Here is a 24,142-nt window from a genome sequence, read left to right as displayed (position 1 = left end):
CAACATTCTAACAGAAATATCTGAAATGTGTCTTGTATGTTCGAGGGAAAGATATGAAATGCATTATAAAACAATTAAAAACATTTGTCAGGACCTTTGGTCGAGTCTGAGAGTTAGAATTTTCTGGTGTTGAACAATATACCTTATATTGGAATTTTATCAAGACTGGACAGTGACTTCAAGCAAAGGATGGTGTTCAAGCTATCTGAGTTTGATGGCTTAGGACAAGCTGATAACTTCTTCATTTACAGGTTACTATCCTTTATGGGGATGCCTTGGATGGCCATAATAGAATATCAGATATGACAAGCCAAGTGAGTAAGTCATTACTATTAAAGTAAACCAAACTTAAAATGTATATTTTCTAAAATCGCCAATTTCCATCACTCTTTAAGGACAGCTGGCACTAGGCCTTTATTTTTTTATTGTTTGTTTTACAAACCATGGAATTGCCCAAGTGTCGTAGGAGGAGGGAATAAAATTAAAAATAAAATTTCAAATCCCCATTTTATTTATACTGTAGAAAAGGAGTATAGAGTAAAAAATAAAGAATAATGACAGAGGAGGAAATAAAAAAATTAATTTCCCGACAGAAAAGTAAAATTCCCCAATTTATTTTGTCGTAGGAGGGTTTGTAAAATGAAGAATAAAAATATTATCGCCCTAGTAAAAAAGATTATCACACTGTCTTAACCATCCTATCATTCTCACTAATATTATACTCATTTGACAAATTTTTTGCATGTAAGCTCATGATTTCAGTGCAATATCACAATGTGACAGTGTCCATGCATAATAGCAAACTTTGTAATTTTCTCTCAAAACAGACCTTATTTAAAGAGAATATGAGCATTCAAGTTAAAAAGAAAAAACTTTAAGTGTTGTCAGATTCTTGAAGAGCAGGCCTAAGCAATGTTACTTTACTGAATGTTGTCCTGAAAATGATTCACAGCCAAGTAGCAGTTCCAGATGAAACAGGGCTTAAGCTAGGCTTAGATTTAAGGGAGAAGTCACTTCTCCCTCAGCTTAAATTAGGGAGAAGTGGAGAAATTTAGGTGCCACGACTTGCCAGACAAAAAAGGAACTAAAATTTATATACTTGCAACTGTTTTTGTATAATTTCCTTTTTATAAGACGGTTCATTTAAAGTATCAAACACTGTAATGTGCAGCAGACAGGCTGGTGTTAAGTAAGAACAGAATTAGAAAAAGAAATCAAGTTTCCAGTCCTTACTATATTAAAAGTTAAATCTCGAAAACCCATAAAAGCATTTCACAGGCCTTTTAATGACATTAAATGTGTATTGCATCGGCCCTAAGTTAACTACTTGTTAACAGCAGTCACCTGATTGACGTCACATGTCTTTGATCCTGCTAGTGTCAGCATGGATCAAAAGAAAAAGTTGTCCAACAGGTTTAATCCAGTTTCTGATGCAGTAAATGTCAAAATGTGCCTGAATTTCAGTAAAGCTATTTTTGTCAGAGCAGGTATCTAAATCTGAGTGTTTTACAATGTAAACTTAAGTGGATTTAATGAAATGATTCGAGTTAAGATATTTCTTAAAGCACAAAAAGAGAATATTTCAGTTGAAGTAATATCAATCCCTCCTATTAAGATTAACAACACAAACTAGTGACGTAACCACCTTCATACTTCTCGGGAATGGAAGTAGGGGGAGCTTAAATTATACCTTCATATATTTGAGTCAAGTTGACAAGCTTGCAAATTGTCAGTAGACCAATAATTGGTACATGTACGGATAAAAAAATTGAATGACTTGAGTTTTGCTTTGATGTCAGATTAAAGCGAAGTGGGCAGCTCCAGAGTGACTATTTCGCTCAAGTCGCCCCTTAGCTCAAGCCTTGAGAAAGAAATCCTGGGCTGAAAACAACAACAAAATGGCACAAGTATAATTAAATATTCACAAACTGAATGGTTTACTTTAACATAATCTTATGCACCTATACATTAAATACAGACAGAAAAACATTCTGTTTTCCTGTATCATTACACTAACCTTTCAATACTGCACTCATTGCAAAACAATGTGGCTAGGGTTCCAGTCATCCAAAAGCCTAAAGATTCAGTTACCAGACCTCTACAAACTCTTATAGTGGGATTTCTAGACAACCTGTATAAATAGTTACTGAACCTCTAATATTTACCCACTCATGGACCACACTGGACATAAAAAGGTTTTCAGAGACACATTTGTGCGAGTGGGTACATGAGCCTGAGAGGAGAGAATCTGTATATGTTTGAATGTTTTTTTATATTTTCCATTAGTAAATGGTGATATTGAAGCTAGATGTAAAAGGGTTTTTTCATGAAAATATATTTACCTATCACATGTGATTAAATTGAAATTCAAGGTATTTTGTTCAGTCTGAGCAACCAGTGCCAATGTCAAGAAAACCCTGTTACTATGTATTCTGAGTGCCAAAAAAAGATTCAACAATTACCTCAGGAACAAGAGCTGTCGGAGGACAGCAACGCTCGACTATTTAACAGCCTTGTCGCTTGAATGAATAAGAAAGTCGAAAAAGGGGCATAATTTAGTAAAAAAATAAAATAGGGTTATGGAACCTGCATAGTGCTTATCAGCTCATGACAGTGGACAAGTGTATGAAGTTTCAATCCATTCCCATTAGTGGGTACTGAGATACCAGCTTACATATAAGAATTTAACCCAAAAACTCCTAAGTTCAAAAAGGGGCATAATTTTGTGAAATGCAAAGTTGAGTTATTGACCCTTTGCACTGCATGTCATATCATGACAGTGAACTAGTGTGTGAAGTTTCAATCCTTACCCATTAGTGGATACTGAGATACCAGCTTACATACAAAAACTTAACCAAAAATTTCTATGCTGAAAAAGGGGCATAATTTTGTAAAAAAGCAAAATAAAGTTATGGGACCTGCTTTGTGCATGTCAGATCATGACAGTGAACAAGTATATGAAGTTTCAATCCATTCCCATTAGTGAGTACTGAGATACCAGCTTACATACAAAACCTTAACCAAAAAATTCTAAGTCGAAAAAGGGGCATAATTTTGTAAAAAAGCAAAATAGAGTTATGGAACCTGTGCAATGTAAGTCAGTTTATCACAGTAAATAAGTGTGTGAAGTTTCAATCCATTCCCACAAGTGGTTACTGAGATACCAGCTTACATACAAAACCTTAACCAAAAATTTTTAAGTCAAAAAAGGGGCATAACTGGTAAAAAAGCAAAACAGAGTTATGGAACCTGTGCAATGTAAGTCAGTTTATCACAGTGAATAATTGTGTGAAGTTTCAATCCATTCCCACAAGTGGTTGCTGAGATACCAGCTTACATACAAAAACTTAACCAAATCGGAACGCGGACGCCGACGCGGACGCTGACGCATGGGCGAGTCCAATAGCTCTACTATTCTATGAATAGTCGAGCTAAAAAGTAAGTATTGACAATGATTGAAACTCCCAGTGCAATTAGCACAATAGCATCATGAAAACCCACAAAACATTTGACTGTTGTTTTTAAATATAAAAGGTGTACTGCACTCAGGCCTTTTTTTTATCAATTTGGGAATGCCACTGACACTGGTGGAATTGGGAAAATACTCTCGGAAATTGTCTTAATTGGGACAATTTGCAATTTACCAAAATCTACATAAATGTGTTTTTGTGTGAAATATTAATGAATTGCATTTCAGTAATCGTTCAACAGTATTATAATTTACCTAAATATACATACAAATCAGCAAAACTATCTTAAAACAGCAAAAACCCTAAAAGGTATAATCATTTGGGAATTTTAAATTCAACTTTGGGAAAAAAACATACTTTTTTGCATTGGGATTACCTCCTTTTACGGGAGGTAGATTTATACGGGGAAAAAGCCCTGGCACTGAGTCCCTTAATGAATACATGTCAATAATTGAGCAGTGACTTCACACAGAATAAACAGGTTCCTCAAATTGATCCCGCTATTATAGGCATGAATGCAAAGAAAAAGCTAAAATTGTCCGACAGGTTTTGCCCAGTATCTGATGAGGGTGTCAAAAAATATGTGTGAATTTCAGTTAAGTAGTTTTAAATATTAAATTGTGGTCTGAAAAGCAGAAGTAAAAATTATTTGGAACTCTTGAAAATATATATTTAAGGTAAGTTACTTTTTTAACATTTAAAGAACAGAATCATAGAATTAATTGTAATTGCAACAGAACAGTAACTGCTCAAAACTGGATATATTATATATACTGTCTGCTAATTGGCTGCAAATTACACCCCACATGTATGTCAAAATGTCAATGACATATGCTACTTCATAATATGTATGTGAAATTTATTGCTGTATATCATTACTTCAAAGAACATCATTACAGTTGTTTACATAAAGCAGTCAAATTGAGGCCTAACAAATGCATAGAATTTACCATTTTCACCACTTGCAATTTTTTATTCGCCACCTTGAATTAAAAATTTTGGAAGTGGCTATTCCTACTGTCCCGTAAGAATAGTGAAATAGCCCGCAGGTGGCTATTCCTACGGCTCTAAAGACAGTTTTGTATGTCCATCTTGAATTGCACTGTACTGAATTAATCAGACCTGGGGTAATTAAAAATGTAATTGTAATTAATTGCAATTAAATTACATTTCCTAAGTAATTGAATGTTATTTGTAATTGGGTCATTTATCAATTACGTGTAATTGTAATTCAATTAATTACAGAGCAGTTTTGGGGTATAATTGACAATTACATTTCAATTACTTTCCAATTACATGGCACATGCTAATCCAGTTTGTTGTGCAAATAGTATATATACATTTATTACCAGTGACACTTCACTTTAACATGCTAATTTGCATTTCATAGCTGTTAAGAATAATAATAGAATATTATGGTAGGTGTTATCCCTTGGACATAGCTCCTTTGTTCTGATATAATTGTCTTATTAGAACCAACTGGTAATCTTTGATGATGTTTGTCACTATGTTTTTGGAGAAAATGATCAGATTATGATTTGAAATTGTTATTTGCGTCATTATTATTTAGATTTTTATCAGAGCAAAAACTGAAATGCTTAGCGTATCATTTTTTATCTGTGATAAAATTTGTTGTATTAAATGATACAAACAACATAGCATTTGACATCACAGTTCTAACAAGATAAAAAATATAACTAGAAAATGCTTTTGTAAAAAAGCGCATGTCTCCCCCAATGCAAAGTCCTATAGGCAAGAAGTCAATAGGGGTCAGGAGCGAAAGTCAAAGAGACACTGATGGTTGGCTGCAATAGGGATCATCTACTTGGCATGTCCAGTCATCCCGCTAAATTTCAACACTCTTGGCCTAGTGGTTCTCAAGTCACTGTTCAGGCTCCTGTGACCCTGACCTTTGATCAAGTGACCTCAAAATAAATAGGGGTCATGTACTCTGCATGTCCAATCATCCTATTAAGTTTCAACATTGTAGGTCAAGTGGTTCTCAAGTTATTTCCCAAAAATGATTTTACATAAACAAGCCACTGTGACCTTGACCTTAAACAGACTGACCCCAAAATCAATAGGGGTCATCTACTCTGCATGTTCAATCATCCTATGAAGTTTCAACATTCTGGGTCAAGTGGTTCTCAAGTTATTGATCGGAAACGGTTATCAATGTTCAGGCCCCTGTGACCTTGACCTTTAACGGAGTGACCCCAAAAACATTAAGGGTCATTTACTCTGCATGAACAATCATCCTATGAAGTTTCAACATTCTGGGTCGAGAGGTTCTCAAGTTATTGATTGGAAATGGTTTTCCATGTTCAGGCCCCTGTGGCCTTGACCTTTAACAGAGTGACCCTAAAATCGTTAGGGTTCATCTACTCTGCATGACCAATCATCCTACTAAGTTTCATCATTCTGGGTCAAGTGGTTCTCAAGTTACTGACCGGAAATGGTTTTCAATGTTCAGGCCCCTGTGACCTTGACCTTTCACAGAGTGACCCCAAAATCGTTAGGGGTCATCTACTCTTTATGACCAATCATCCTATTAAGTTTCAACATTCTGGGTCAAGTGGTTCTCAAGTTACTGAACGGAAATGGTTTTCAATGTTCAGGCCCCTGTGACCTTGACCTTTAATAGAGTGACCCCAAAATCGATAGGGGTCATCTACTTTGCATGTACAATCATCCTATGAAGTTTCAACATTCTGCGTCAAGTGGTTCTCTAGTTATTGATCAGAAATGGTTTTCAATGTTCAGGCCCCTGTGACCTTGACCTTTGACGGAGTGATCCCATAATCAATAAGGGTCATCTACTCTTTATGACCAATCATCCTATCAAGTTTCAACATTCTGGGACAGGTGGTTCTCTAGTTATTGATTGGAAATGGTTTTCAATGTTCAGGCCCCTGTGACCTTGACCTTTAATGGAGTGACCCCAAAATCAATAGGGGTCATCTACTCTTCATGACCAATCATCCTATGAAGTTTCAACATTCTGCGTCAAGTGGTTCTCTAGTTATTGATTGGAAATGGTTTTCAATGTTCAGGCCCCTGTGACCTTGACCTTTGACGGAGTGACCCCAAAATCAATAGGGGTCATCTACTCTTCATGACCAATCATCCTATGAAGTTTCAACATTCTGGGTCAAGTGGTTCTCTAGTTATTGATCGGAAATGGTTTTCAATGTTCAGGCCCCTGTGACCTTGACCTTTGATGGAGTGACCCCAAAAACAATAGGGGTCGTCTACTCCAGCAGCCCTACAACCCTATGAAGTTTGAAGGTTCTAGGTCAAATGGTTCTCCAGTTATTGCTCGGAAATGAAGTGTGACGTACGGACGGAAGGACGGACAGACGGACAGGGCAAAAACAATATGTCTCCTGGGGGAGACATAATTATTGTAGACATTATGAGTAATCTACAGTTTTAATGACACAGTTATTCTAGGATGGCTTATGAATGTTTTACAACTTATTTTCAATGTGGTCTTTGGATAACATGTAGTGTCAAGAATAAAAAATTTAAATATATGTTTAAAATGTAAATGATTAAATACTGAAGTATTCTAGTTAAATTAGAAACATATTGCAGAACCATGATCATATAAACTTCAGAGAAATTCAGACCTCAGAGAAATACCTGACTTTACATGCATCATTCTTCTCTAACCGAATTCTGCTTGACAATGTATTAACTATTAATTTGGACTGACTTTTAGCTCCTTTTGCAATAATATTAAAGACTGAGTGATGATTTCCCGCAAACACACATTTTACTTTGAGCTTAAATTCAATTTTGAAATAACTGAAATCAGTTTACAGGTGAATTATTATGTATATGTAGTACAAAGTAAAAGAACTTTGCTACAGTGTTCATGTAAGAAGTACCACATTTGGTATTGTAATTGAATGTAATTAATTACAATTTGCTATGTAATTGTAATTTAATTAATTACATTGTTAAATTTAATATAATGGTAATTGTAATTTAATTGGACATTTCTCAATGTAATTGTAATTTAATTAATTACTTTAAAATAATTGACCCCAGGTCTGGAATTAATTTAAATTGTATATTTTCGAACAAATTGTTTACTTTTCAGTATCACATCGAGAGAACAGGAAGTGATTTCGAATAATGGAAAAGGCTAATTTATGTCTATGAGTAATATTGTTGTTATAGAAATGATATATGTATAGATATATGCAACAAATCAATGAATTCAATGAATGTAATGATAATAGTGTGAGTAATAAATATGTCATTATTTTAATTTTACATCATGTTTTGAATATCATTTGGATAGAGCTGAAAACTGATATTCAACTATAACAAAACGCTTTCTGTAACTAATACACTCTATGTGATGACAACAATATTGCCCATTAGACATAAATTAGCCTTTTCCTATATTCGAACTCACCAGACCTCTCGTGAGTGGGCGACTTGAGCGAAATAGGCGCTCTAGAACTTCAAACTTTGCTCATATCTAACCTCAAAGTGAAATGCAAGTCGCCCGATTTTCTTTGATTTCCTCACTCGCTAATTACTGCTACCCAGACTGTTGACAATTTCCACGGTGTCATAACAAGTGTAGAATACACAAACACACGCCGATAGCATAATTTAAGCTCCGCCTACTTCAGGTACTTGCGAGATTTTCCCGAGAAGTGTGAAAGCGAATCAAATTATCCGATACACCAGAGTCGATTCTGTTCAGCCAATTAGCGCCGCGTTTACGACTTTGACACTTCGCTTTAATTGTCCACATGTTCGAGTGCAAAAAAAAACCAATGTTTTATAAAGAAACTGCTGATTAACCATACGATTAATTGGAATATGGTACACAATTATTTGTTATCTATGATAAAATAACGACATGTAATTTATAACTACGTTAAACTGACTTCTGTCGATGAATTTATTTGAATATATGTATTTCTCATACCTGTCAAGACACACACGCATTTCGGCCCTAGATCACGCTCACACGCCTACTATTCAAGGTCACACGCATTTTAAAGAAATAAAGCAATCAATTGTTTTTTCGTAGAAAATTATTGAATCAAACATGCGAGGCTATGTTGACACAGTGTTTTCATACCATGTAATACAGCTTTTACATTCACCGGTGCAACGTGTTATTTCTACCGCATGAATAAACGTCACAAAAAGTAAACATGGAGGGAGACTATTCAAAACCAGATCTATTTTGTGTTAAAAATCTAAATTTTCCATGTGAGGGCGTTTCCGGCTTTTAGGGATCATCGCCCTCCAGACTCCCACGAAGGACAACCTTCCTTTCGAACCCCGATGACACACGTGGCCTTTGTGGAGCCTTGACAGCTATGATTTCTAATTTACACAGTTTACTTTCAGTTTTATTCGAGTGAGATACTGACATTCCTCTATGAATGACTTGATGTAAATAATAAACACTTCATACAAGATATAACCAAAATTCAGCGGGTTACAAAATCGGCTTGAATTTTGAAAAGGACTTTTTTCAGAAATTTGTACCGAAACAATAACCACTGTATGGGAAATGATGTAACTAAGAAAATGAATGGTCACATCAATGTTTTTTATCAAGAAACAAGAAAATTACAGTGACCTTTCGAATCACTCAACATCATTGCAGTAGGTAGTCTGTCCACTTCTCCCCACTTCTCCCTAAATCAGCTTGAGGGAGAAGAGACTTCTCCAAAAAAATTGGACCTAGCTAGACCCCTGCTCCCTCTGGATGTGATACTGAAAAGTAAACAATTTGTTCGAAAATATACCAGTTGAATTAATTCAGTACAATGAAATACAAGATGGACTTACAAAACTGTCTTTAGAGCCATAGGAATAGCCACCTGTGGGCTATTTCACTATTGTTACGGGAGAGCCGTAGGAATAGCCTGTGAGGCTATTCCTACGGGACTGTAGGAATAGCCACTTCCAAAAATTTTATCAACTAGCCGAATTGGCTCCTTTGGCACAACGGTGCTGCCCCCTGTGCTGTCATTGCTAAATAAGACTAGACAAGAATTGGACAGACAGAGATATATATGTATGTACTTAAGGTAGAACCCGCAAATAGATCTAATTTTTTAACAGCTAACTACTTACACTAGGATACATTCAATTAGGAAGAATCGAAGTACACACCGGCTCCGTTATTGCGACAAAATATATTTCAGTTTTTGAATGAAAATGTTGCGCTGTACTGATGCATTTGATTGACATAATATGTAAAGAAATATCTCATAAATAAGTATCAATTTCTTACAGCCAGAACATACTGGTAACAAAAAATACCTATATTATTTTAAAAATGTTATCCAGTTTGTGCTTGTTGTTACGATTTTTTCATTCGGATTGACGCAAATCGGACTTTACCGTACGGTTTGACTGATAAAGTCTGAGGATTCCGAATTTCTTGTGCAGAGTTAAATTCTTACCAGAGCGGTTAGTGTCAATCAACAACAACAACACGTGTTTCAGCTGTCAAAGTGGTTTAATCATGTCTCAGAGAAAAAGACGATATTACCAAAATGATGAAGAAGAAAACAGATTTGAAACAGAAGCATTTTCTCATTTGAACGATGACGAAACTGAAGATTCAAAACCTGAACATGATCAGGAATGGGGTAATGTGCAGATAACTGGCCAATAAAGGTCACTTTGTATTATAAATGAAGAATGATCAGACTTTCATGATCACAGGTACCTTGCGGCTGCATGTATAGCTGTCAGTTTACTCCCTGTCATGATTTGACCGTTATTTGTCGTATTTGAAATTATTTACAGTTACCAAATACCTCTCGGCTTCCGATTTAAAATTAAAATATTCAGTATCTGCCGATGATATTAACAAAAAAGACAAGGTAGCCCTGACCAGGGCTCCAGATTAGATACGTATTAGCATAAATTACGCTTTGAAATAATGCATATACCCATGTTTGATCATTTTTTTGCGTATAAAAACGTATATATAAAAATGCAGAAACGCACGCAACGGCTTGTTACTAGCGTAAATAAATTGAATTGGTACTCTACACACCTAGGTTAAATGTTATTATACACTCAATGTGTGCGTAATTCAAATAGTTGGGAATTGATATGGATGATACAGTAGGGTATTTTAAAGCGGTGTTGATTTAAAATAGCAACTTCTAGTGCGGAGTAAACAACAATAATGTAAATATGGCAAGGTAGCCAAAATGAAACATTATAGTGTTTACGCTTTATTAATTTGTTTTACTGTTTATAATGTTTAAACCATAAAATGATTCAGTTTTATTTTGTTACACGATTTTATCGTTTAATTATATTGTCTGATCGTGTTTTTACCTAAATCTATATTCACCACAGAAAAGGTCTTTACTAGTTTTGATGTAAAGAGGGGGATTATGCCCTATCACGAATTTATCTCAGAATCAGTTCTGAGGTCAGATAATTTGAACTACCCTGTGGATTGAGTCTGGCTTTGCAGTGATATCCCTGTGCACACCTGGAATCTTGCTCTTTACCTGTCCTTGCGGATGTTGTCGTTTTCATTGCAAAGCCGGGCTCAGTCCACTTCCATGGTTGAAAATATGGCATCAGGTTTACGGTACTCTACCTTGTTTTTGAGCTCACCTGAGCAATGCTCATGGTGAGCTATTGTGATCACACTGTGTCCGTCCTGCCTGGGTCCGTCTGTCTGTCTGTCCGTCGTCAACAATTGTGTTTAAAAGACATCTCCTCCATAACCACTGATGGATTTTGATGAAATTTGGCATGGAAATTCCTTGGATGGTCCTCTACCAAAGTTGTTTAAAACAGATCCGCTTGGTTGCACATAGGGGCCGCCAGAGCTAAAAATAGAAAAAATTTCAAACAACATCTCTTCCTAAACTGATGGTCTGACTTTGAAATAATTTCACACAAATGGTCCTTATGTCACCCTCTACCAATTTTATTCAAATTATTTTGATTTGTCAAAAAACATGGCCGCCAGAAGGCGTGGTCACCTTTCCCAATATGTATGTTGTGGAAACTTTAAAATTCTTCTTGTGTGAAATTGCTGGCCCGACTTTAGAATAATTTTACACAAATGGCCCTTATGTGACCCTCTACCAAGGTTGTTCAAATTATTCTGATTTGTCAAAAAACATGGCCACCAGAGGGCGTGGTCACTTTTCCTTGTATGTATATAGTGGAAACTTTAAAAATCTTCTTGTGTGAAACTTCTTGCCCGATTTTAGAATAATTTTACACAAATGGTCTTTTTATAAAATAATTAGGCACAACCCTGCCAAGATTATTCAAATTATTTTGATTTGTCAAAAAACATGGCCGCCAGAGGGCGTGGTCACTTTTTCCTATATGTATATATAGAGTGGAAACTTTAAAAATCTTCCTGTGTGAAACAGCTGGCCCACTTTTAGCATAATTTTACATAAATGGTCCTTGTGTGACCCTCTACCAAGATTGTTTAAATTTTTTTTATTTGTGAAAAACATGGCGGCCAGGGGGCGTTGTCACTTTTTCCCTATATGTATATAGTGGAAACTTTAAAAATCTTCTTGTGTGAAACTGCTTGCCCGATTTTAAAATAATTTTACACAAATGGTCATTGTGTGACCCTCTGACAAGATTGTTCAAATTATTTTGATTCATCTAAAAACATTGCCGCCATAGGGCGTGGTCACTTCCCTATATGTATATAGTGGAAACTTTAAAACTTTTCTTGTTTGAAACTGCAAGCCTGATTTTGAAATAATTTTACACAAATGGTCCTTGTGTGACCCTCTACCAAGATTGTTCAAATTATTCTGATTCATAAAAAAACATGGCTGCCAGAGGACGTGGTCACTTTTCTTCTCTGAATCAATAATAGCTAGAACCTTAATATTTGGCGTGTGATATGAGATATGTAATGTCTACCATAATTGTTCAAATTATTATCCTAGGTTCAAAAGTGTGTGTGACATGTATATAATAAAGGCTAACATAGAAGAAAACTAACTCTGTACTTATACAAACACACTTGAAGCCTTGTACACAGATGAGTGCTTTAGGGTCAATGACCCTCTTGTTTTTTTAATATCATTTGCAAATTCTGAATATTTAAAAGAAGCATTTAAATGGGAAGCTATGGGGTATTTGTTAACTAAAAATGGAGATAATTTCCTTTTTTACATTTTGCTAAATTCCTAAAAAAACTTAAAACTCCAAGGGAATTCCTAAAAGCACCTAACTTTTTTTCTCTAAATTCCTATTTTTTGTTTTTCAGACAAGTACTTGTTAATATATGTATCTAAAATGTTATAGAATTATACTTTCTTGTAAAATTATATAAAAATGATTATAAATGTATCAGTCTCTTCCTATATAGAGTGCTTTTGGAATGCAAGTATAGTTTACCAGTTAATTCATCTGGCAACGTACATAGTCAAATCTAGCTTATTAGACTATTAAACATTCAAATATAGAGGGATTTACACTTGTGCGATCCTTTAATAGCAGCAATAATAAAATTTAGCGAATGCACACTCTACATAGGGCAAAAAGACATGATGGCACAATGTAAACAACGTTAAAGTTATATTATATTTCAATCTATTCAATCTATTCAATCAATATTAGTCACTCTGTATTATAATGAATTACCACTGCAGGACAAAGGAAAATATATGTTACTCTAATGTACTTGTTTCTGTTAAATCACACTTGCCAGTACACTAAAATGACGTCATGTTAAGTTCGATGATGTCAGTGTTTTTGTGTGGCAAAATAATTTGTAATATAGTGATATGAAATTATGTAGGTTTGCGTATTGTTCAGTGGTCTTTTTGCGACACATAAAGAATTTACACTTGTGCATCAAAATCAAAACATTTGGTAAGAATCTTACCAAAGTTTAAGCAAATTCCCAGACTGCCATAGGGTTAGTGTTTTACTTAGGTAGAAGCTTCAAAGTCTCTTTCTATGAAAGATTTAAAAAAGGTTTAAAAATCGTATTTTTCAAAAGTGCAATATTTTGAAACAAGCAAATATGTATAATTTGCATGTACTGGTACCCTGTTCTTAAGACCTACCAATAACTTCAGACTGCACCAGAATGTTTTTTAATTGAAATATATATATAAAAGAAGGCTGTGTGGATGGTTACTTAATTTGTGAGTTAACAGATTTTACTCTTAACAACCTATTTTTGGCTCAACTATTCATAGAATAGAATAGCTATTGGACTCGCCCGTGCGTCGGTGTCCACGTCGCCATCCCGATTTGGTTAAGGTTTTGCATATAAGCTGGTATCTCAGTAACCACTTGTGGGAATGGATTGAAACTTTACACACTTATTCACTGTGATAAGCTGACTTTTATTGCACAGGTTCCATAACTCTATTTTGCTTTTTTACAAAATTATGCCCCTTTTTCGACTAAGAAATTTTTGGTTAAGGTTTTGTATGTAAGCTGGTATCTCAGTAACCACTTGTGGGGGATTGAACTTTCACACACATATTCACTGTGATAAACTTACTTACATTGCACAGGTTCCATAACTCTATTTTGCTATTTTTGCAAAATTATGCCCCTTTTTGACTTAGAAAATTTTGGTTACGGTGTAAGCTGATATCTCAGTACACACTGATGGGAATGGATTGAAACTTCACACACTTGTTCACTGTCATGATCTGACATGCACTAAGCAGGTCCCATAACTCTACTTTGTTAATGTTTCAAAATTATGCCCCTTTTTGATTTAGCAGTTTTTGGTTAAGTTTTTGTATGTAAGCTGATAGCTCAGTATCTACTTATGGGAAATGATTGAAATTTCACACACTTGTTCACTGTCATGATCTAACATGCACTGTGAAGGTCCCATAACTCTACTTTGCATTTTTACAAAATTATGCCCCTTTTTCAACTTCTGTATTCATTCATTTGACAAGGCTGTTGAATAGTCAAGCGTTGCTGTCCTCTGACAGCTCTTGTTCTTCTCCTATTTACTTGAATATATTTTTTCTTTTAACATCCTTAGTGACTTGACATACTAACTGTCTACATCTCCACAAGGAGTCAACAGAAACGAAAGATAGGTAGATAGTTTTAGTGAAGCCTAATTCATTGCGACTCTGGATTGACCCATCTTTAAGATTATAAGAATTGTTCATTGGTTGAAGGTAAGGATGGAAATATCCGGCTTGAGGGTAAGTGTTCAGGCAGTAACAAGGCCGTGACAAGCTACCATAAAAACAGTTACTAGAGAGCCAGATATTTCCATCCGCACCTTCTACCAGTGATAGAGTCTTTTTCTTGCATACCATATGCTTCAAATAATATAAGTAATGACTAATAAAATGAATGTATTTCCTTTATGCACTGTTTTATTATAGTAGCATATGAATTTACAAATTCATTCATAAATTACAGTATGAGTGTCATCTAACACTCCCGGGTGTAAGACTAGTTTTTCCAGCACTGACAAAAACATGGAATAACCAAGAATGACATGAAAGACTGAATTTTATTTGTCAGACTATAAGACATCACATATCAACATTTTCTCGATGTCTCTGTCACAAGATTGGACTTGTATGAATGTCACATAATTGAAGAAATATGGAATTAAATATGCTATAAAGTTATGTTTAAGTTTCTGTTTATACTGTGTAGCTCTTTGATGCAATTATATTTTTTGTTATCAAGTATTTTAATCAGTTTATTTCAGGGAAAAAAAGGAATCTGTTTTTTTTTCTACATCTAGCTTAAATTAATTTTGATAGCAGTCTTTGTTAACAGATATCCTAGGTAGATTTGAAATCATATTGTAGTCCCTTCTAGTTCCTTTTGTATGCATTGAGTTGTCTGTTAGCAAGCAGACAAACTAAAACTTTATAAATCACTGACACTTGATGTTATTGTTTTATTAGCAAGACCTTTCTGGTCCCAAGTGATAGTTTGTACACTGACAAAACATATGAGCCGTGCCACGAGAAAACCAACATAGTGGGTATGCGACCAGCATGGATCCAGACCAGCCTGCGCATCCGCGCAGTCTGGTCAGGCTCCATGCTGTTCGCTTTTAAAGCCTATTGGAATTGGAGAAACTATTAGCGAACAGCATGGATCCTGACCAGACTGCGCGGATGCGCAGGCTGGTCTGGATCCATGCTGGTCGCATACCCACTATGTTGGTTTTCCCGTGGCACGGCTCAATTATATTTCATAGTTTGTTACTATAAATTATACTATGAGAGTACAGATGTACTTTTTGAACTAGACACATAGCTAGTGAAAGACCTTTAGGTAAGTTCTAAAGCAGTAATTAATATGTTTTTATATTTGTTTAAACAACTTTTGTCTACTTTATTATTATATAAAGTAATAGAATAATTTTGTAATATTTTTTTCATAATTATTAATATTTAGTATTTCTTATACTTTCAAAGGAAGTGAAGACTCAGATCCAGAAGATGTTCAAGAGAAACCAGAGACTGATAGTGATGATGAAGCTCCGGATGATGTTGGTTTCCATGACAGCAGGCAGTCAGTCCTGTCACAACTCCGGTCTGCAATGAGACAAGTTGATGCTGAGAAACAAAAGAAAAAAAGCAAACGGAAACAGTTAGATACTCAGTTTAAAGAACAGAAGGTATGATTTGAAAAACAACTTAACCTTTACCCTGCTTTCTAAAATGGACTGATCCATCATTTAGTTTGGGCAGTACCATTTGTTTATCAAAGGGATGTTCACTGAAAAGTTTCTGACTGAATAGCAAACAGTTCAGACCATAATCAGCCTGCACGGACGTGCAGACTGATCATGGTCTGCACTGGTGGCAGTGGCAAAATTTTTTGCTGCCAGCAGGCTAAAGGTTAATGAAACCAGCCTGTAAACGCAATTGATAGACTGTGTGAAGAATTTTGTAGGGACTAAGGTTCAGACTAAGGTCCAAATATCAAAATTTACAAAACAGATTAAAATTTATGTATACAGACAAAATAATTAATGTTTTCAGTACACCACACACTACTGATTAAATCAGGGTGTCTATCTAAAAATAAGGACATTCGTATGAAAATCAGAATGGCAAGCTAGAATGTTGCCTCAAATTGCAAGTGTATGATTATGTCGCTTATTTAGAATTCAGACTGATGGTAAATATTTGTTGATGGATCAAAGTAATAACTATTTTTGACTTTTTATGATTAAGGCAAAGAAGCAGGAAGATTTAGAGAAAACAAAATTACCTGAAGATTTCTTGGAAAGTATTGATGATGTCATACCTAAAAAGATTCAGAAAACAGAAGGGAAGAGATATGAAGATGGAAAGAAAAGAAGAAACAGAAAACCAAAAACAGGTTAGTACATTTCTGCCACAAGAAATTACTGTGAAATCAATGAATTTAGTGGGCATGGAATTTTGTGGTTTGGGCCAAAAAAAGGCATTTTATTGGGATAAGAATTTATGGATTTTAAATTTTGAACATAAAAAGAATGGGAATTCTACTTGTTCGTTGAGATTTAATTTTTTATGATTTTAAAATAATTTCACACATATAATTATGATCTTTGAGGGACTATCAAGGTTGTTAAGATTATTTTAATATGCCAATAAATATGGCCGCCACAGGGTAGGGTCATTTTTCTTTGTAATATATATAGTTAAAACTTCATATGTCTTATTGTCACAAACTGTTGGTTTGACTTTAAATAAATTTACAGAAATGATCCTTGCATGGCTGTCTGTCAACTTTGTTCAAATTATTATGTTGATTCATGGAAAAACATGGCTGCCAAGCAGCTTATTCACTTTTCCCTATATATATTAAGAATAAAGTTTAAAAATCTTTTTGCCTGATTGAAAAATAATTGTAATTGGGTGACGTTTTTCTAAGGATGGTGAAATTCATATTCCTCAAGACATGGCTGCCAGAGCTAAAAGTAGGAAAGTGTTCAAATGACATTGCCTCCCAAACAACTGGTTCAATTTTAAACCAATTTCATAGAAATTTTCCTTTGGTGACCCTTAAACAAGATTATAATTCAGATTATTATGATTTTTAAAAGACATGCACACCAGGGGTTTGGTCATTTTTCCCTATAAGTTCACCGTGAAAAGTCTAAAAATCTTCTTGTTCAAATTTATTAGGTGGTTTAAAACAATTCACACAAATAATGTTTGGGTGACCGTTTATCTAGATTGTTCAAATTATTCTGATCCCAAAAATATTCAATCTGTAGCATGTAGAATATCACAGAAATCCATAAACCATGTTACCATAGTAACTTAAAAATGCTATTTCAGAGGCCACATTGGAGATGGACTCAGCAATAGTTCAGAAATCAGATGACAGACTTAGTGCTAACTTTATTGCATTTACTGACAGGTATACTGGCTTTAACACTAATTTTCTGGTATAGTAGAGTACTTCTGCACCAGCCCCCCCCCCCCCCCCCCCCCCCACACTACTAGTCACAATATATGTCTCAAGTTACCTCCCCTGAAGCATTCTCCTGACTGGAATGAAATGGAAGTGATAATTCAGCCATAAGCTGGACTACTGGGCTACTAACTCCCATCTCATTTTATTATAATTATTCCACATTCTTTAGCATCCTTTTTTCATATATTTAAAATGTTCAGAAGTGCTTTTCAGACAATTCAAGAGAAAAAATACAGTGGATGACAAAGCAGAAAATTCAGTATGAAATAAGATAAAAAAAAATTAAAAAGGCATGAGACTGAACTAGACAAACAGGTTTAGATATAAGGCATTAAAATGACACAATTACTTGGTCAGTTTGCAAATTGTTTTACAATGAAATGACTTTAAACCCAAGAAAACAGGCACTATCGTCCTTGAAACCGTATTATTTATGCTGAATTAGATTTAAACATAGTAACATAAAGAATTCATTTTTACCAGTTGTTATTTACTTATGAAATACATGCTGTATTTTTCCAAATTCATGTAGGCATAAAATAAGGCAAATTTATTATGCAAAATGTATGAATCTACCTGGAAATTATACTGTGGTCATTCAGCTTTTACAGAACAGTTGACCAGCTACAAAATTTCTGACCATGATTATATACTGTATACCGCACCTGGTCCAATAGCTGGTTTTAAAAACCAGCTGCTGCACCCGTATGTATGGTTAAAATGCTCTTACATATTGGGTTGCAGCAGATGGCAATTTGGTTGCGACACATGTCTGTGTAAACAATTAATTATAATTTCCCCAGCTCCAGAGTTATTTTTATGTAACTGTTCAATAATAAATGTATAAAGTCACAGAGGGAATGAATAATAAGTTTATATCTTGTTGCAGTGCAAGTGGTGTGCAGGTTGCAGATTTGAAGTATCTTGAGAAACAGAGTAAAACAGTAGCACAGTTAGCCGCAGAGTTCAGACACAGTAAACTATATGGGAAAAATGTTAAACGAGAAAGTAGTAAGTATTGTTTGTTAGCATAGGGTACACCCTATTGTCTTTATAAGACACTCCTGATTGTCTTTATAAGACACTCACCATAGTCTTTATAAGTCACTCCCCATGGTCTTTGTAGACACTCCCTATTGTCTGTTTAAGTCACTCCCAATTGTCTGTGTAAGTCACACCCCATTGTCTGTGCAAGTCACTACCCATATTGTCTTTTTAAGACACTCCCCATTGTCTGTGTAATTTACTCCCCATTGTCTTTGTAAGACACCATTGTTTGTGTAAGACACCCCCATAGTCTTTTTAAGACATTCCATTTGTCTTTTTAAGACACTCACCATTGTTTGTATAAATCACTTTCCATTGTCTTTGTAAGACACTCACCATTGTGTTTGTAAGACTCTCCTCACTTTCTTTGTAAGACACTCCCCATTCTGTAACACACTGTCGTTGTCGGGCACTCGGCATTGTCTGTAATTGTCAGACACTTCCCATTGACTTTCTGAGACACCATCTGTTGTCTTTTTAAGAAGTCCCATCTTGTCTTTGTAAATCAATACACAAATATGTAAGAACCCCACCCTCACCCCATATTGTCTTTGAAAGACACTACACTTTAATTTTGTGATGCATTCCCCATTGTCTTTGTAGAGCAATCTGGAATTATTTTGTGATCTATTTTACATCGTTTTTGTAAGACACTACCCATTAACTTTGTTATACAGTCCACATTGTCACATCTTGTCTTTTCAGTCCACTACCCAATGTATTTGTAAGACTGCCTCCACCCCCCATCCCCTACCTCCCCACTACCACCAACAAATAAAACAAACATATTGTCTTTGTAAGACACTTACAACTTTTCGGTTAAAAAGCTCTTATGAGCTTATGTTGTATAGTTGTAACCTCTTGCCGACTTTAGATAAAGCTTTCTTACACTGATTTTGTCATACGTTCTTCATTGCTTTCTGTTAGACAGTCTTGAATGATCTGTTTTACATTGTCTTTTTAGACACTACCCATTCACTTGGTGATTCATTCCACATTGCCCCAATTTACTTTGTAATTCAATTCACATTTTAAGGCATTGCCAGTTGACTTTTTCATACTTCACATTGTCTTTATAAGACACTCCCGATTGACTTTGATAATTAAGTGACTGTAATAGACAAATAGTACTGAGATACACCTTCCTCCCATTTTGCCAAAGCAGACAAAAAATAATTAGCACAGGTTTTATATAAAAAATTAGTTTGACAGACAGCTAGGATTAGAAAATACCATAGATCATTTAAGTTTTGGATCTGATTTCTTTTTACTTTCGCTAAAATTAACAGCCCTACAATGCTTTCCTGTTTAATGTGGGGAAGATCACACTTTCCAGTCATGTATTTGACCATCGGATACATACATGAGAAATGAAAATTTTAATATGTTTAATGTTGACACTAGGGTAAACAGCTGAAGGTAAGGTCTGTGCAGTCCTTGGAATGAGTCATCTCATCGAATGGCTTTATCACACTAACCTATCTGACCTTGGTACATCTATGTGCCTGGTAACATCAAATTATTTTCCTCTTTCCTCGTTAATACACTTTTGATGTGAAAGCTAGCTTGATAAACAGAATTCTTTCCTGCAAGGAAGCTATCAAGTGGCTTGCTGTAGGTCTGGGGTTCATACACAGGTATCTGCTCTTTACAGAAATGATATTATTAATTTGAAAGGCACATGAGATCTTTACCGATCATAAAAACTTTAAAAATGCCATTTGACCTTAACTTAGGGCAGTAAACCCAAGTGACTTTTTGATATTGTTCACATACTTATAACTTTCTTAGTGTACGATACCAAAAAGTCAAGTGGGTTGGCAGACGTGTAAACTATGCTCGCATGACAAAATTGCAACAAAATGTCCTTCCAGTCTGGGGCCACACAACCATCTCACGTAGTACTCGGATCACTTAACCAGAAAGAAGGTATAATTCTTGTAATATAATATATTTTCAGATCAGAAGAGGCTTGCTAAGAAGGAAAAAAGACGTCATAGAGTAAGATGAGACCTATATTGACAATGTTACATGATTACCTGTTAATAACGGTGAACTGAAAACAGAAACTGAAATACACACAAAAAGATAACATTGGAGCATAGAGAATAATTTTGAATCATGTTTGATAAAAGACTTGTGACCGTAATGATTTAAAGAAACCAGACCAAATATTAGTTACCGGAACTCTGCAGAATTTCTGGGGATAGAAAGGTGGTTTTTCTGTAGATTTGGTACTTCTGCGTCACATTTACTTTGCCATATTTAAGTTGTCAAGAAGTAGAACTTCATAGCTGGTTATTGACGATATTTCTGCTTACTGTTCACAGCTGTTTTGAATTGACAAGTTGCTATGTTTAAGAATATTAGCAAAACTTAACCAGAGAGTATATCATCTTGTCTATTGTAATTGTTGTGTAAATAGGCTTAGCACGCAGGTCTGAAATGTTTTTGTTTTGACATACATGTATGCTGATATCCTGTTCTTTATAGGCATGAAAATATTGAATATACATGTATATTTTGCTTCGTGATTTGTTATATATTTTTAGCTCACCCTGAACCGAAGGTTTTAGGCGAGCTATAAGTTTGGGGTGGATGGTCTGTCGTCCATTGTCGTCCACATTTTTATTAGCTCACTTGAGCCAAAGGCTCATGGTGAGCTTTTGTGACCGCTCAATGTCTGTCGTGTGTCGTGCGTCGTGTGTCCGTCAACATTTTCTAAAAACATCTTCTTGAAAATTACTGGGTAGAATTTCACAAAACTTCACAGGAATGATCCTTGGGTGGTCCCCTTTCAAAATTGTTCAAAGAATTTAATTCCATGCAGAACCCTGGTTGCCATGGCAACCGAAAGGAAAAACTTTAAAGATCTTCTTGTCCAAAACCGCAAGACGTAGAGCCTTGATATTTGGCATGTGACATCATCTTATGGTCTTCTATCAAAATTGTTCAAATTGTGCCCCTGGGTTGAAAAGAGGCCCCACCCCGGGGGTCACAAGTTTTACATAGACATATTGGAAAAAACTTTAAAAATCTTTTTGTCTAAAACCATAAGACCTAGACCTTTGATATTTGGTATGTAGCATTGCCTTGTGGTCCTCTACCATAATTGTTCAAATTATTACCCTGGGGTGAAAAGAGACCCAGCATCGGGGGTCCTCATGTTTTACTTAGACTTATATAGGAAAAAACTTTAAAAATCTTTTTTACTGGAAATACAAGACCTAGGCCTTTGATATTTTTTATGTAGCATTACCTTGTGGTCCTCTATAAAGATTGTTCAAATTGTGCCCTTGGGGTGAAAAGAGGCCCCGCATTGGGGGTCCCAAGTTTTGCATAGACTTATATAGGAGAAAACTTTAAAAATCTTCTTGTCTGAAACTGCAAGGCCTAGGCTTTTGACATTTGGTGTGTTGCATTGCCTTGTGGTTCTCTACCAAAATTGTTCAAATTATTACACTGGGGTTAAAAGAGGCCCTGCCCCGGGAGTCCCAAATTTAACATAGACTTATATAGGGAAAAAATAAAATCTTCTTGTCTGAAAGTTCAAGGCCTAGGCCTTTGATATTTGGTATGTATCATTGCCAGTTGGACCTCTAACAGGGTTGTTCAAATTATGCCCCAGGGGTGGACAGAGGCCCCACCCTGGTGGTCACTTGTTATATGAGGTATATAGGAAAAAATACTTAAAAATTTATCAGATCATATTTCCTAGACTGTTTAATTATATTTACCTGTTGTATCCAAGAGATTACCTGTCACCTTACTGTAACCTTGACCTACTTTCTTGTTTTTTTTTGAGATACAGCCTTGAAATTTGGATGACATGTACAGTTTTGCATACCGATCTTAAAACTGACTTAGTTACCATGTGACCTACTGACCTACTTTCTAATATTTTAGCATCAGTTTGCTATTCTTAAAGCTTCAGCTAGGAAATTTGTTCAAGCAAACAACTCTACTCAGGTGAGCGATATAGGGCCATCATGACCCTCTTGTTTTTAATTCTTTTTGTTATTTTTACATCCTCTAAAACTGCTGGTCAGAATAACACCAGATTTGATCTATAGCATCCTGGTGAGGTCCTCCATCAAATTTGTTCAAATGTGGGCACTTGGCCCTTTCTTGAGGCCGCTAGAGCTAAAAATAGAAAAAACTCTATAGGACTTCTCATGAACCGCTTGATTGATCTTCATCAAACTTTGTCTGTAGCATCATTATAAGGTCCTCTTCTAAGTTTGTTCAAATGGATACACTTGGGCTAAAAATAGAAAAACCTTTAAACGACTTCTTCTCATGAACCGCTTAATGCATCTTCATCAATCTTGGTCTGTAGCATCATTATAAGGTCCTCTCCCAAGTTTGTTCAAATGGAGGCACTTGGCCCCTTTTAGGGGCCACTAGAGCTAAAAATAGATAAACCTTGAAATGTCTTCTCATGAACCGCTTGATGGATCTCAATCAAACCTGGTCTGTAGCATTATTCCAAAGTCCTCTCCCAAATTTGTTCAAATGGGGGCACTTGGCCCATTTTAGGGACTGCTAGATTTAAAAATAGAAATACCTTTAAACGACTTCTTCTCATGAACCACTTGATGGATCTTCATCAAACTTGGTCTGTAGCATCGTTATATCCTCCTCTCCCAAGTTTGTTCAAATGGGGGCACTTGGTCCCTTCTAGAACTTTTGTGTACAGTGACCAAATCATTTCTGTTCCTTGTGCAATTACTGAATGCATCAAGGGGGTCATTTCGTGTTTTACGAGCTCTTACTTTTAAGCTCGGCTATACGAAGTATATGGAGAGCTATCCTACTCACCCCGGCGTCGGCGTCAATGTCTTTCCGCGTCCCCACCTTGGTTAAAGTATTTTTTACACTTTCTCTTTTTTCTCCTTATCTCTGTAATTACTTGATTGATTTGTTCCAAACTTCAAATAGTTAAACCTCATCATCACCTACATCATTATGGGACAAGGGCAATAATTCTCACACCAATATTTCATGGATTTTCCCCCCTTTTTACTTAGAATTTCAGGTTAAAGTTTTTGTGCACTTTCACTCTATCTCAGTTATTACTTTATGGATATTATTCAAATTTAAAATTAGTTGTTCCACATCATCACCAACATCATATGACACAAGGTCCATAACTCTGGTACCAATTTTTCATGAATTATGCCCCCTTTTAC

General features: G+C 35.4%; 2 protein-coding genes across 11 annotated transcripts in view; one reads left to right on the top strand and one right to left on the bottom strand.

Moving 5' to 3' along the window:
* The window catches only part of LOC123526554 (coiled-coil domain-containing protein 150-like), a 60,747-nt gene extending 50,876 nt beyond the window's left edge, over positions 1-9,871 (bottom strand). For 7 of the 10 annotated variants that reach the window (XM_053523043.1, XM_053523042.1, XM_053523041.1 and 4 more), the window contains exon 1: positions 9,591-9,786. The gene's annotated coding sequence lies outside the window, so the exon portion shown is untranslated. Of the gene's footprint in view, positions 1-7,970; positions 8,176-9,090; positions 9,228-9,590 lie in introns of those variants that run through there. The other 3 variants (XM_045305753.2, XM_053523040.1, XM_053523039.1) reach the window with 3 other exon arrangements.
* Positions 9,872-9,910: 39 nt separating this feature from the next.
* LOC123526555 (nucleolin-like) lies at positions 9,911-21,476 on the top strand. The gene is made up of 6 exons (XM_045305760.2): positions 9,911-10,111; positions 15,905-16,107; positions 16,670-16,817; positions 17,765-17,846; positions 18,793-18,914; positions 20,911-21,476. The coding sequence occupies exons 1-6, from the start codon at positions 9,985-9,987 to the stop codon at positions 20,958-20,960; spliced, it is 732 nt and encodes a 243-aa protein (XP_045161695.2). The 5' UTR covers positions 9,911-9,984; the 3' UTR covers positions 20,961-21,476.
* The last annotated feature ends 2,666 nt before the right edge of the window (positions 21,477-24,142 follow it).

Source organism: Mercenaria mercenaria, chromosome 14 (assembly GCF_021730395.1).
Source record: "Mercenaria mercenaria strain notata chromosome 14, MADL_Memer_1, whole genome shotgun sequence".
Taxonomy (NCBI): Eukaryota; Metazoa; Mollusca; class Bivalvia; order Venerida; family Veneridae; genus Mercenaria; species Mercenaria mercenaria.
Note: the sequence above shows the minus strand (reverse complement) of the source record. Positions and strands in the feature narration are given on the sequence as shown.